Here is a 13697-nt window from a genome sequence, read left to right as displayed (position 1 = left end):
CTTCCAGAAAACAAGCCTTAAGGTCTTGATATCCTTCTCCCTGCTCCCTCCCTCTCCCGGCTACTGTGAATGCCCTACTCTAGGCCCTAATATTACTTTGATCCCCGAAGTGTGTGCACTGACTCTCCCTGACTTCGTTCTCTGCCCACTCCAAGCAATCCTACACAATATTCAGATGTAAAACTTCCTGAAGAAAAATATAACCTCCCTGCCTGAAAAATCCCTAATCCCAATTATTAGAGAATAGTGCCAATTTATTATTAACATTTTTGCTATTCAGTTTGGCCACGAATCCACCTTCCAATCTTAACTACTACTCTCTTGCAAATACCCTCCAGTCAAATCCTAGTAAAGTACTCAGTTCTTTGAGAAGCCTCCAACTTCCTGCCCTATTACATATGCTGTTCTCTCATCTGAAATGCACACGTCAAAGAACATCTAGATAATCAGAGATCTGGAAGGGACACCCTAGTCCTCTCACCTTAATTTGCAAACTAGGAACTTCTGTCACTCATCCACCGAAGAGCCCAGAAACCTCCCATCCCAGCATCCTCAAGACACAGTGGTAACTCTAGTTTGCCCGAGACCAATCCACCAGCTGAGATTTCCAAGTCTCATCTGCAAAGATCATGCTCCAGCAATTTGGCTTAGGGCCAGAACTCTTTTTTTTTTTTAAAAAAACAAGCACTTCAGGTTATTCTTAAGCAAGGGGTCAAAGCTTCAGGCCATAATAAGAAAAGCACAGGAAAAAAGAAGACACTGAGTATATGTATAGCCTTGTAGCACTTAGCACATCATCTGACAATTTTCATTTCTGTCCCCATTTTAGAGCCTCCAAAAAACAGATACTCACTGCTACTTGTGCCGAATCCATAAATCTCAGTCCAAAATAGTCGCTTTCAATAAGGTCCAAGTGGTACATAATCTGATCAAACAGCTCTTGTCCTTTGGCTTTTTTCTGAAATGGCAAGAAAATAAATCAGTAAGTGACTCATAAGATCAACAAGTCTGAACTGAAGATGGTTTTAATTACACAAGATCTCTTAAAAAAAAAAATAGTTGCAACACCAAGTATTACTATGTAGCCAGTTATGGGCAAGATACCATGGTTTTCCAATAAACCATTTAAGGCCAAAAGAGAATTTGTGATCTATTATGTGCTTTGCTGGATGGTGTCACTTCCTATCAACCAACAAATATTACTGTGTACCTAACACTGTGTGTAAGAAGAAACTCTTGCTTGTCAATTTTTAGGGTCCCTACTTTAAAGGAGCTTTATAATAACTGGAAAGAGAAAACAAGAAATCTTAGAACACTTAAGCACAAACCATGTGGAACTAACTATATCTGCCAGAGAAGAAAGAGTCACTGACAGTAGAATCATCAGTGAAGGCTTGAAGATCGGTCTTAAACCGGAAAGAATGCAGGGTAGGAAATAGCAAAAGCAGAAATGGAAGGTGGGAGGGAAAATGGACAGCAAGAAAACTACTGATAAACTCAGGAGACACCAAACTGGAGGGAGTCAGGGTGATAACAAAGAAGCTTGCGCAGAAAAAACAGGTCGCAGAGTGTGCTCTCAGGGCCCCTGAGGGATCCCCAGATGAAAGATCCACACGGTCCCAGGATTCTCCTCACGTACCCTCAATCAAAACAACATACTGCAACAGACTGAATGCAGGAGCAGATGAGAGAATCTAAGTACTGGTCTATTAAATCAAGCATTAAAGAGACTGGCAAAAGTGCATAAAATAATGCTACTCTTCTCACTACATTCTTTTGTTGTTTAGTAAGAGTTATTTTTCATAAAAATGTAACTTCTGTTAACCTATAAGGGGTATATTATTGCTATTTTTAAATTAACCAGTAAAGTTTTTCTTTAATTTTTCAGGGTTTTTGGGGGGGCCACACCCTGCAGCATGTGGGATCTCAGTCCCCTGACCAGGGATCAAACCCGCGCCCCCTGCAATGGAAGCGCGAAGTCTTAACCACTGGACCACCAGGGAAGTGCCTAATTTTTCTGTTTTAATTTCTAATATGGTAACTATCCATAAATATAACCTTTTAAGTAAAAGCACTGTTGAGATCCTCAATTTTCATGTATGTTGTATCCATGCCCCTCCCCGTAGTTTTAAATTATTTAGAATATTTCCCATAAAAAAATGTAGATTTTTTAAATTAAATCATCAATTTCTGCCTTTTAACTGACAACTTGATTATTTCGACTTGTCCACCGCTTTTTCTGCACTTTCTACATCCTTTCTATTTGGTAAACTCTCACCCCTTTATGAAGACAGAACTTTACCAGGGCCTCATGCCCCCGGCCTCCCCTCCACCCAATCCTCATCAGGTTTTATGGATATACTTCCTCTATTTTTCTTTTCTTTGGTCATGGCTAATTTTTTTTAAGACAACAACTTTACCTTGGTATTCAATCATTCTTTACATGTCTTGCACATGTACATTACACATACCTAGCAGCATCTGCTAGATTTCTCTCTTCATTTGAGTTTTTCCTCAAGAAATGTTTCCCATGTGGGACTTTCTATGTTTGAGAATATTTTAATCATGCTCTTATACTTGAATGACAGTTGGCTGGATATAAAATTCAAGGTTCAAAGTTACTTTCTGTCAATACTCTATTACTCAAAATACATTACTCTGTCACTCAAAATATATTACTCTATCGTCCTCCTACAGTCTATGTTGTCACTGAAAAGTGTGATGTCAATTTCAGCTTCCCTTCCCCACCCCCCCCCACCCCCGCCGCACTGTGCAGCATGTGTGAGATCTTAGGGATCAAACCTGTGCCCCCTGCAGTGGAAGCTCAGAGTCTTAACCACTGGACCGCCAGGGAAGTCCCTCATTCCTTTTTAAAGCTGAATAATATTCCACGGTACGTATACAGTCGGCCCTCCATACGGCAGGTTCCGTATCCTTGGATTCTGGTATCTGCAGCAGGTTCTGGAACCAATCCCCCACAGACCCCGAGGGACAACTGCGGGCCATTTTGTTTACTGACTCATCTGTTGATGAGCACTGGGTTGTTTCCCCCTGTTGGCTACTGTGAATAATACTGCTGTGAACAGTGGTTTACAAGTATCTGAGTCCCTGCTCTCCATTCTTTTGGGTACATACTTAGGAGCAGAATACTGTAATTCCATGTTTAACTTTTTGAGATGCTGCCAAACAGTTTTCTGTAGTACCTGCACCATTTTACATTCCCACCAGCAATGTACAGGGTTCCACTTTTTCCACATCCTCACCAACACTTGTTATTTTCTGGATTTTCTTTTTTTGTGTTGGTAATAGCCAATCTAATGGGTGTAAAAGGGTATCTCATGTGGTTTTGATTTGCATTTCCCTAATGCCTACTGATGTTAAACATACTTTCATGTACTCACTGGCCATTTGCGTATCTTTTTCGGAGAAATATTTATTCAAGTCCTTTTCCTATTTTTGATTTGACTTGCTTTTTTGTTGTTGAGTTGTAGAAGTTCTTTATATATTCTCTATATTAATCCATTATCAGATACACAATTTGCAAATATTTTCTCCCATTCTGTGGGTTGTCTTTTTACTCTCTTGATAGTGAGTGTCCTTTAATGCACAAAAATTTTTAATTTTGATGAAGTCCAACTTATTTATTTTTTCTTGTGCTGCCTACATTTTATTGTCATATCCAAAAAAACATTGCCAGATCTAATGTTATGAAGATCTTCCCCTATGTTTTCTTCTAAGAGTTTCATAGTTTTAGCTCTCACACTTAAAATTTTGTCATTCTGATTCTACACCCACTCTGATGTGTCCGCGTCTTCCTCACAACCAAGCAATTAACTCAGTTCTCCAACGAGACTGACTGCGTGTCAGACAAACTCAATTCTCACCCCATCTCCCTGGAGAGAGCATCAGACTCCACCAGTTAAGAGCTCAGTCCCACAAGACTGCTCCCACTTCCGATGCCAATCGCAGGTCCAGATTGCTACTGGCTACCGGCTTCTCGTGACCCCCTCCCTGGCTTCAATTAACTTGCTAGAACAGTTCACAGAACTCAGGAAATCAGTTTACTCACTAGATTAACAGTTTATTACAAAGGATTATCAGCAGATACAAATCATCAGCCAGATGAGGAGATACACAGGGTGAGGTCCCAAACACAAGAGCTTCTGTCCCAGTGGAGTTTGGGACCCAGCACGTGGAAGTGTTCTGGTTCACCAACCCAGAAGTTCTCCAAACTTGTCCTTCTGGATCTTTACAGAGGCCTCATTAAATAGGCATGACCGATTAAATCACTGGCCACTGGGGACTGAACTCAATCTCTGGCCCCTCTTCCCTCCCAGCTGGGGTGGGGCCGGGGGTGCCAGCTTCCAACCTCCTAATCACATGGTGAGTCCCCCCAGTCAACCAACCCCTATCAGTGGGCTTCGTTAACATAACAAAAACACTTTTAGGGCTCTCCTGACTTAGAAAATTCCAAGGGCTTTAGGAGCTCTGTGCCAGAAACAGGACAAGGATCAAATATATGTTTATTATAAATCACAATACCACAGTCGTCTTTGATCCATTTTGAGTTAATGTTTGTATATGGTGTAACATAACAATCCAACTTCATTCTTTCGCATGTGGATATTCAATTTTCCCAGCATCATTTGTTGAAAAGACTCTTCCCTCATTGAATGGTGTTAGCACCTCTGCAGAAGATCATTTGACCATGTATTTGAAGGTTTATTTCTAGACTTGCCATCCTGTTCCATTGGTCTGCAGGTCTGTCTGTATGCCAGAACCACGCTGTTTTGATTACTATAGCTTGGTAATAAGTTTTCAAATCAGGACATGCAAACTCAACCTTTTCCTTCTTTTTCAAGACTGTTCTGACTATTTGGAGTCCCATGAGATTCCATATGAATTTTAGGATGATCTGTCCTATGCTATGTGTGCAAAAAATGGTCTTGGAATTTTGATATGGAGTGCACTGAATCTACAGATCACTTTGGGTAGTACTGTCCTCTTAACAATATTAACCTTTCAATCCATGAACGTGGGCTATCTTTTCTTTAGATATTCTTTCATTTCAGTAATGTTTTGTAGTTTTCAGTGTACATGTTTTTTGCCTCCTTGGTTAAACTTATTCCTAAGTAGTTTATTCTCCTTGATGCTATAGTAAAGGAATTATTGTCTTAATTTCATTTTTGGATTGCTCACTACTAGTGTATAGATGTGCACTTGATTCTTGTTGGTTGATCTTGTATCCTGCAATGTTTCTGAATTCTTTTATTAGCTCTAATAGTTTTACTGTGGAATCTTCAGGGTTTCCTACTTATAAGATCAAGTCATCTTGAACAGAAGTAATTTTACTTCTTCCCTTAGAATCTGGATGCCTATCATTTCTTTTTTCTGCCTAACTGCTCTGGCTAGAACTTCCAATACTATGTTGAATAAAAGTGCTGAAAGCAGGCATCCTTGTCTTGCTCCTAATCTTAGGGGAATAGAGACTTAACTTCCATTTCTTAACTTTTCTCTTATGCTTCCTATTTTGTACTTTCTTTCCTCCTATGAAAAGAGTTCCTAAATATGATCTTCCCACTCACTAATTTGTCCTTTATTTTAAATTTGTCTCCTTATTTTGCTATATTCATTAGGATGAATAAGCTTCTCTGGATTATGTGTAACAACAGAAAGAGCTCAACCCTAGTCTGTATCAGCTCCATTTAGCTCTGAGAAATTAGTGGGGGTGTAGATGAGTCCTAGAGGAGAGGCCCAAGAATCAGAAAACCATAGTCAATCACTTCCCATTCAACAAACAACTTTTCAGGTCTGTGATTCACTCCCATTCCAAAGGGAAAGGGAAAGGAATACTAGATACATTCCTTTCATTATAATGTATCACTCCCTGAGAGTTTGATGGAAGAGGGGTAGGGAGTTTAGGTAAAGAAATTTTAAGGGACTTCCCTGGCGATCCAGTGGATAAGACTTTGCCTTCCAATGCAGGGGGTGCAGGTTTGATCCCTGGTCAGGGAGCTAAGATCCTACATGCCTCAGGGCCGAGGCAAATTCGTAACAAATTCAATAAAGACCCAAAAAAAAAACAAAAACAAAAACAAAGGTCCACATCAAAAAAAAGCGCTTCCCTGGTGGTACAGTGCTTGAGAACCTGCCTGCCAATGCAGGGGACTCGGGTTTGATCCCTGGCCTGGAAAGATCCCACATGCTCTCATCCGCATCTTTATTCTGCCAAAGCATCATCTGCCAGCTTCTTGAAACATGGGAGCTGTGTTTTGAGAAAAGAGAGAATGGGCTTCTGCCAGCTGGGCAGCTGCCTCCTCAGAATAAGTGTCTTTTCAAGGGTATGTGTTGACTCCTTAATAGGGCTAATTATAGGCCAACCGATAGTGAACACAAGGTACCTGCAGGTCCCTGATGTTAACAACGCTCAATCCAACAGAAACCTGGCGTCTCAAAAGGAGACTCTCCCAAAACACCTTTATTTGAAATTCAGGGACAGCATGAATATTTTAAAAACTTTCATCTGGAGTCCAGCCAGCACGAAAAAGGACTGTACTGTTTCATGAAAATAAGTCTCAGACAAGAAGTAAACAAGTTAACTGCAGGATGCTGATCTCATAAAAATTTCAGATTCTAACCCAGAAATGAAATGCATCACTGACGAACTGCAAAATGTGATCTTGATAATATTATTCTGGGTGGGTGAACACCTGACTCAATCATTAATTTTTAAAAATACCAATCTGTTACTATCAACCCTGGAAATGGTTCCTAAATCAGTTGGCTCTATCCCATTACGTTTCTTTTTTCTTGTTTTTAATATTGTCTCTACGGACTTCCCTGGTGATGCAGTGGTTAAGAATCCACCTGCCAATGCAGGGGACATGGGTTCAACCCTTGATTCCGGAAGAGCCCACATGCCGTAGAGCAACTAAGCCCGTGCGCCACAACTACTGAGCCTGCACCCTAGAGCCTGCAAGCCACAACTACTGAGCCCACACGCCACAACTACTGAAGCCCGCGTGCCTAGAACCCATGCTCCGCTACAAGAGAAGCCACCGCAATGAGAAGCCCACACGCAGCACTGAAGACCTGATGCAGCCAAAATTAAATAAATTAATTTAAAAAACATATTGTCTCAAAAAAATTTTTTATTCAAGTATAGTTGATGTACAATATTATATGTTACAGGTATACAATATAGTGATTCACAAGTTTTAAAGGTTATACTCTATACTTATTATAAAATGTTGGCTGTATTCCCTGTGCTGTACAATATATCCTTGTAGCTTATTCATTTTATACAGTCACTTGTACCTCTTAATCCCCTCCCCCTAACTTGCCCCTCTCTTTTTCCCTCTCCCCACTGGTAACCACTAGTTTGTTCTTTATATCTGTGAGTCTGCTTCTTTTTTGTTGTATTCACTAATTTGTTTTATTTTTTAGATTCCACATATAAGTGATTATCATACAGTATTTGTCTGTTTCTGACTTATTTCCCTTAGCATAACACCCTTCAAGTCCATCTGTGTTGTTGCAAAAGGCAAAATTTCATCCTCTTTAGGGCTGAGTGGCATTCCATTGTATATATGTACCACATTCTCTTTATTCATTCATCTGTTGATGGACACTTGGGTTGCTTCCATGTCTTGGCTATTGTAAATTGTGCTGCTATGAACACTGGGGTGCACGTGTCTTTTTGAATTAGTGTTTTTGTTTTTTTCCCATTCCATACTCTCTTAAGGGTTTTTCATTTCATTACGTACTTAATAATTCACAGGAAATAACATTTTTGACATAATATACCATTCAATTCTCTTCAACAATTACTGGACAGACACCTGTTACGCATTAGCTGCTAGAGGTACACAGATGAATATGTGCATACTTCTTGCCCTCAAGCAATCACAAGGTTCTTACTAAGAATAAAATCATACACAACTAGTTTAAACACAATAAATATGAGTGCTATCCTTGCAGTATCGACAAAATGCTAAGGAAATGAGGGTGAGTTAAGTCTGCTTAAAACTAGTAAAGGCTTCAGAGGAATTTATATCTGAAATTGGGCCTGGAAGGGCTGATACAACTCTGCCACCTTAGGTAAAAACAAAATGAAGAAAGATATGAAGTCTTGACAGTCTATGGTGGGGTTGAGGACAGAGACAGACTCGAGGCAGGAAAGAGTTAGAAGACAAAGTGGCAGAAGCTGCCAATGTAATTATTCCTAAAACTGCAAAACAGAATGTCACTCTCATCCTTAAAAAATTATTCCTCTTCCTCTACAGATTAAAGTGCGAATTCCAGGGCATAAACAGTCTTTCCTACTGTTCCTTGCTCACTCTTACAGCCTTATCTCCTGTCACTCCAGCATTTTCACCTGCTTACAATTTCCCTAGTAAGTCATACCTCTGAGCCTTAGCAGAATGCAGTTCTTTCTGCTCAGAACGTCCTTTAGGTCTCCAATGAACTCTGACTTCAAGAATGAGTACATCTATGTTACCTTCCAAAAAGCCAGACCCTGAATCCTCCTTCCTGGCTACTTTGTACCTATAATTCCAGTTAGTATAAACCCTATGCATAGGCAGAGTTGTAAAATAGTCTGCCATGTCTGGGCAAAGAGTAACAAGGTCCAGTGTGGCCACAGTGTGTAGAATAGGGATGTGAAATCCCTGATCCAAGGGTCAACGTCCTATTCATTTTCATACACCCTCTCATCTTGCAGCTACTGAATACGAACCAAGCAGAAAACAAAAAATGAAACAGATCCACACAGCTCTGGCAAACTACAGTTTCATTTTTCAGTTAAATCTAGACTAGTACTTGCTATTTATATTCTTTTCTTTCCTAACAAATTCCTCTAGGTCACCACCTCATTCAGACACAGTCCTCACTTCATAACCTCTTTGGCGGAAAATTAAGACCATCAAGAGAGCATCTTCCCATTAGTCTTCTATCTTTCTCAGCATAAGATGGTATTCCTCCTAGAACGTTCCTATCATTTCCACCTGTGTATGTAAAACCATTTCGACAAACTCAGATCTCCCCTATCCAGCCATGCTCTAGCTGCCGTGCTATTTTCTTCCTTCCTTGCCAAATCTCGCGTGTCAATCCCCCGTTTTCCCTTCATGCACTCCCTCAGACAACTAAACAATATTTATTAAGCAACCACTGGGTACAAGGGACTATAAGAGACCCAAAAAATATAAGACTGTCCCTAATAATTCCTTTAAACCTTCTGAAATATGGCTCCCAAACACATCCCACTGAAGCTCTTTTCCCCACCTCATCCCTTTACCCCTTCTCCGCATGACAGCCGACTACCCTATCCTGACCTTCCACACAATCAACATTAGCCTCTACACCAGAGCGAGAATTATATTTTACTCATTTCTAATCTACATTCTCCACCCCCATATCCATGTACAAAGCATTTCTTCCACTGCAAACTCACAGCCACAATTATTGTGCAGCCCCATCATCTTGTGCCTTTATTACTGTAGTCTCTTACTTTTTTTCCCTGTAATGAATCAAGCATATCACCTTTAAATCAAAGCTATATGTCGTTTTTATCATCTTTCTTAACGACTAAAAAAACTTTAAGTGGAATAAAACACAAGTATACAAAAATCCATGCATTCTTAAACAGCTCTGAGATATAAATCACACACCACACCACTCACCCATTAAAAGTATATAATTCAAAGGTGTATTCACAGATATATACAACCATCCCCACAATTAATTTTAGAAAATCTTCATCGCCTAAAAAAGATACCTCACATCCTTCAGCTACCGGCCCCAACCACCCTTCACACCATCCCCTCGGTCCCCACCCATCTGCCCTAAGCAACCCCCAATGTCCTTTTTTTTTCCCCTTCGGATTTCTGTATTCTAGACTTTCATGCGAATGGAATCACATAATATATGGTCTTTTGTGACTGGCTTCTTTCACCTAGCATAATGTTTTCAAAGTTCATCCATGTAGCATGTATCAGTACCATTTCCTTTATGGTCAAGTACTGATAGTATTCCATTATACAGATATAACACATTTTGTTTATCCATTCATCTGCTGGCACTTACCTGTCTGGGCTGCTTCTACCTTCTGGCTATTCAGAATGATGCTGCTACGGACACCTGTGTACAAGTTTTTGTGTAAACGTGTTTCCAGTTCTCTTCAGCATACACCTAGAAGTGGAACTGCCAGATCACATGGTAACTATGTTCAATCATTTGAGGAACTGCCAGACTGTTCTCCAGAGCAGCAGCTGGACCACCTTAACACTCCTGCTAAAACATGTAAGAGTTCCGATTTCTCCACATGCTCACCGACACTTGGTATTTACCTGGCGTTTTTATGTTAGCCTTCCTAGTTGGTGTGAAGTAGTATCTCATGCTTTTTATCTGCCTTTCTCTGACAACTAACGATGTCAAGCATTTCATCTGCTTCTTGGTCATTTGCGTATCCTATTTGGAGGAATGTCTATTCAGATCCTTTGCCTTTTTTTTTTTTTTTTTTTTTTTGCGGCACGCGGGCCTCTCACTGTTGTGGCCTCTCCCGTTGCGGAGCACCGACTCCGGACGCGCAGGCTCAGCGGCCATGGCTCACGAGCCCAGCCGCTCCGCTGCATCTTCCTGGACCGGGGCACGAACCCGTGTCCCCTGCATCGGCAGGCGGACTCTCAACCACTGCGCCACCAGGGAAGCCCCTTTGCCCATTTTTAAATTGGGTTATTTGTCTTTTTATTATTGGGTTCTAACAATTTTTCACATGTTCTAGTTACTTATCAGATATATAATTTTCAAATACTTCCTCTCATTCTGTGAGAGTCTTTTCACTCTCTTGATGGTGTCCTTTGAGGCACAAAGGTTATAATTTTGATTAAGTCCAATTTATTTATTCTTTTGTTGTTCATGTTTTTGGTGTCATATCCAAGAAACTGGTATCAAATCCAAGGTCATGAAGATTTACCCCTGCATTTTCTTCTAAGAGTATTATAGTCTTATGTTTAGGACTTTGATCCATTTTGAGTTAATTTTTGTATATTTAGGAGTTAAAGGTCCAACTTCATTCTTTTGCATGTGGCTACTCAGTTCTAGCACCACTTGTTGAAAAGACCATTCTTTCCCTCATCGAATGGCTCTGGCACCCTGTCAAAAATCAACTGACCGTAGATGTGTGGGTTTATTTCTGGGTTCTCTATTCTGTTCCATTGGTCCTTGCGCCAGCAAAGCACACCATCTAGATTACTACTGCTTTAACAGTTAAGTCTTAAAACTGGGAAATGTGAGTCCTACGACTTTGTTCTTTTTCAAATATTGTTTTGGCTATTCTGGATCCCTTGCAATTCCGTATGAATTTGAAAATCAGCTTGTCAATTTCCACAAATAAATCAGCTGACATTCTGGTGGGGATTATGTTGAATCTGTAAATCAGTTTTGGGTATACTGCCATCTCAACAATGTTAAGTCTTACAATTCGTGAACACAGGATGTTTTTTCAGTTATTTTAAGATACAATGGTCTATATAATTTAAAGATTTCAGCATCTGTATCAGCAAAGTAGATATATAAAAATTATTATCTAATGGTTAATCAAATATTTCCCATTAATTTAAAACTCAGGAGACACAGAGTTTTACAAGACAGGCTATTTACTAAACAATACTAAGCTCATAAATCGAAGGAGTTACTATGGCATTTCCAAAGAGAAAGTTTAAAAACCAGATAATTAGAAATTTCTACCTGATGCCTTGCTCTTATCCTTTACTGAAAGGCACTCTCACTACGTTAATTCCTTAAAAAAAAGGAAGTAGAGGGTATTTAAATTCCTCCCCCAATCTTGAGAGGAAAGGAGAACGGAAGAAAGAAAATGACCATTACTACTAAGTGTATATTAATTTGAAGTATATAGATCTAGATTTCTCTACTTAACTACAGATAATCCCTTGCATATTGCCTGGACCATCATCTGAGTTCCAGGCTGCTTGCCACAATCAATACTGACGCTAAGCCCAATGGGAAATAAGTATGTGCTTCATTCAATTTCTAACGTCAACTCTAAATCTTCTTTCAGAGTCATACTAGACTGGCTGAGAAGCTAAATCAAAAAAAGGGAAAACCTGGGGCTTCCCTGGTGGTGCAGTGGCTGAGAGCCCGCCTGCCGATGCAGGGGACACGGGTCCAGGAAAATCCCACATGCCGCGGAGCAACTAAGACCGTGCACCACAACTACTGAGCCTGTGCTTTAGAGCCCGTGAGCCACAACTACTGAGCCCACGTGCCTAGAGCCCGTGCTCTGCAACAAGAGAAGCCACCACAATGAGAAGCCCGTGCACTGCAACAAAGAGTAGCCCTCGCTCGCTGCAACTAGAGAAAGCCCATGTGCGGCAACGAAGACCCAATGCAGCCAAAAATAAATAAATAAATAAATAAGTTTGTATTAAAAAAATTAAAGGAAGAGAGAAAAACTTTTCTTCCCAGAAATTACTATTCTTCTGGCCATTTTCTTTAGTCAGGCAGTTTAGCTGGGAGGGCAATGCCCATTTTATATCCACGCAAGCATCCAGAGTTAGCTTATTAACTCGAGGATTTCCCCTGCGGAGCTGAAAAGGCAACTGCTCTGGCTGCACAGAGACAAATGTAAAACTCCTGGCTTTTTCACTGCAGCCGTGTGCGTGCAAGGCGAGCTAACGCTTCTGGCCTGATGGAGTATCACACATGCCCTCACTGAGCACACCAAGCAAGGGGAAGCATTCTAAACCAGTCACTAGCCATTTATTCTACTTTCCTGGTGTCAGCTTCTCCATCAACACCCTCGAGACTTCATACTTCCAACATTAGGTAATAAGAAACTTCCTTCTACTCTCCTACACAGCAGTCTCAAGCTTTTCACCACATACCTAAGCATATTTCAGTGGAACAGTACACAGAACTCTTGAGATACTTATCAAATAAATGAACATGAAAACTACCCTCACAAAGGAGCACATATTGGAACATCAAACCCTCAAGAAGCCCTTACAGGAAGAAAATTTAAATGCATTAAAGTCTTTCAAAGTCAAAATCCCTGAAAATGCCCAGTCTAATGTACAAATATAATAAATACTCAAAAAGATGACTTCAAAACACTTCAAGATATCCTGTGTCTTCATTTTATCATATTCTATTATTTTAAAAACGTAAAATGTACATACCTAGTACATTTTAAATTATTCAGTTAATCAGAATATTAGTTTAAACAAACTACCCAGTCCCTTCATCTCTCTGCGAGTCTAAGGCCGTCCACGGCTCATCCGACCATGCACCACTGCAGCACCCAGGCTACCGCTTCGCGCTATGGGGTCTTTAATTGCATTTTGGGTGAATGAGTGTGCACTAAAAAGAGTCTGTAGGGAGGGAAGACACTGTGGAACATTCAATGACACCTCAAATTGCACATTTTACAGCTTAGTCACGTAAACCTTTTAATACAGGGCAAAGACATGAGAAGGAGATTTGGTATTAGCAAACAGCTCAGAAAGAAGCTCCACAGCCCCCATAGAGCTACCTCCCCTCCCCTCAAAAAAAGAGACCTGCAAGGAATAAGTTAACTCCTTTCAGATATATTGGATTGTTTCACACTGTGAGTTGTGATTATTCATAACTGCAAAAAAAATCTCCCCAAAATGTGAATATAATTACAACATCCAATCTTG

The 13697-nt window shown here is 40.3% G+C and overlaps 1 protein-coding gene across 7 annotated transcripts in view; it reads right to left on the bottom strand.

Annotated features, from left to right (window-relative positions):
* Positions 1 to 13697, bottom strand: part of EPB41L5 (erythrocyte membrane protein band 4.1 like 5) — a 142229-nt gene that overhangs the window by 122065 nt on the left and 6467 nt on the right. For 6 of the 7 annotated variants that reach the window (XM_027099168.1, XM_027099171.1, XM_027099167.1 and 3 more), the window contains one exon: positions 854 to 958. The exons of the other annotated variant lie outside the window; for it this stretch is intronic. In XM_027099168.1, the coding sequence (XP_026954969.1) occupies positions 854 to 958 (105 nt within the window). The remainder of the gene's footprint in view (positions 1 to 853; positions 959 to 13697) is intronic. 7 annotated transcript variants of the gene reach the window in all.

This window comes from Aethalodelphis obliquidens, unplaced genomic scaffold (genome assembly GCF_003676395.1).
Source record: "Aethalodelphis obliquidens isolate GAN/ISIS:26980383/991018 unplaced genomic scaffold, ASM367639v1 scaffold129, whole genome shotgun sequence".
NCBI lineage: Eukaryota > Metazoa > Chordata > Mammalia > Artiodactyla > Delphinidae > Aethalodelphis > Aethalodelphis obliquidens.
This window is presented reverse-complemented; position numbering and strand designations above follow the sequence as displayed.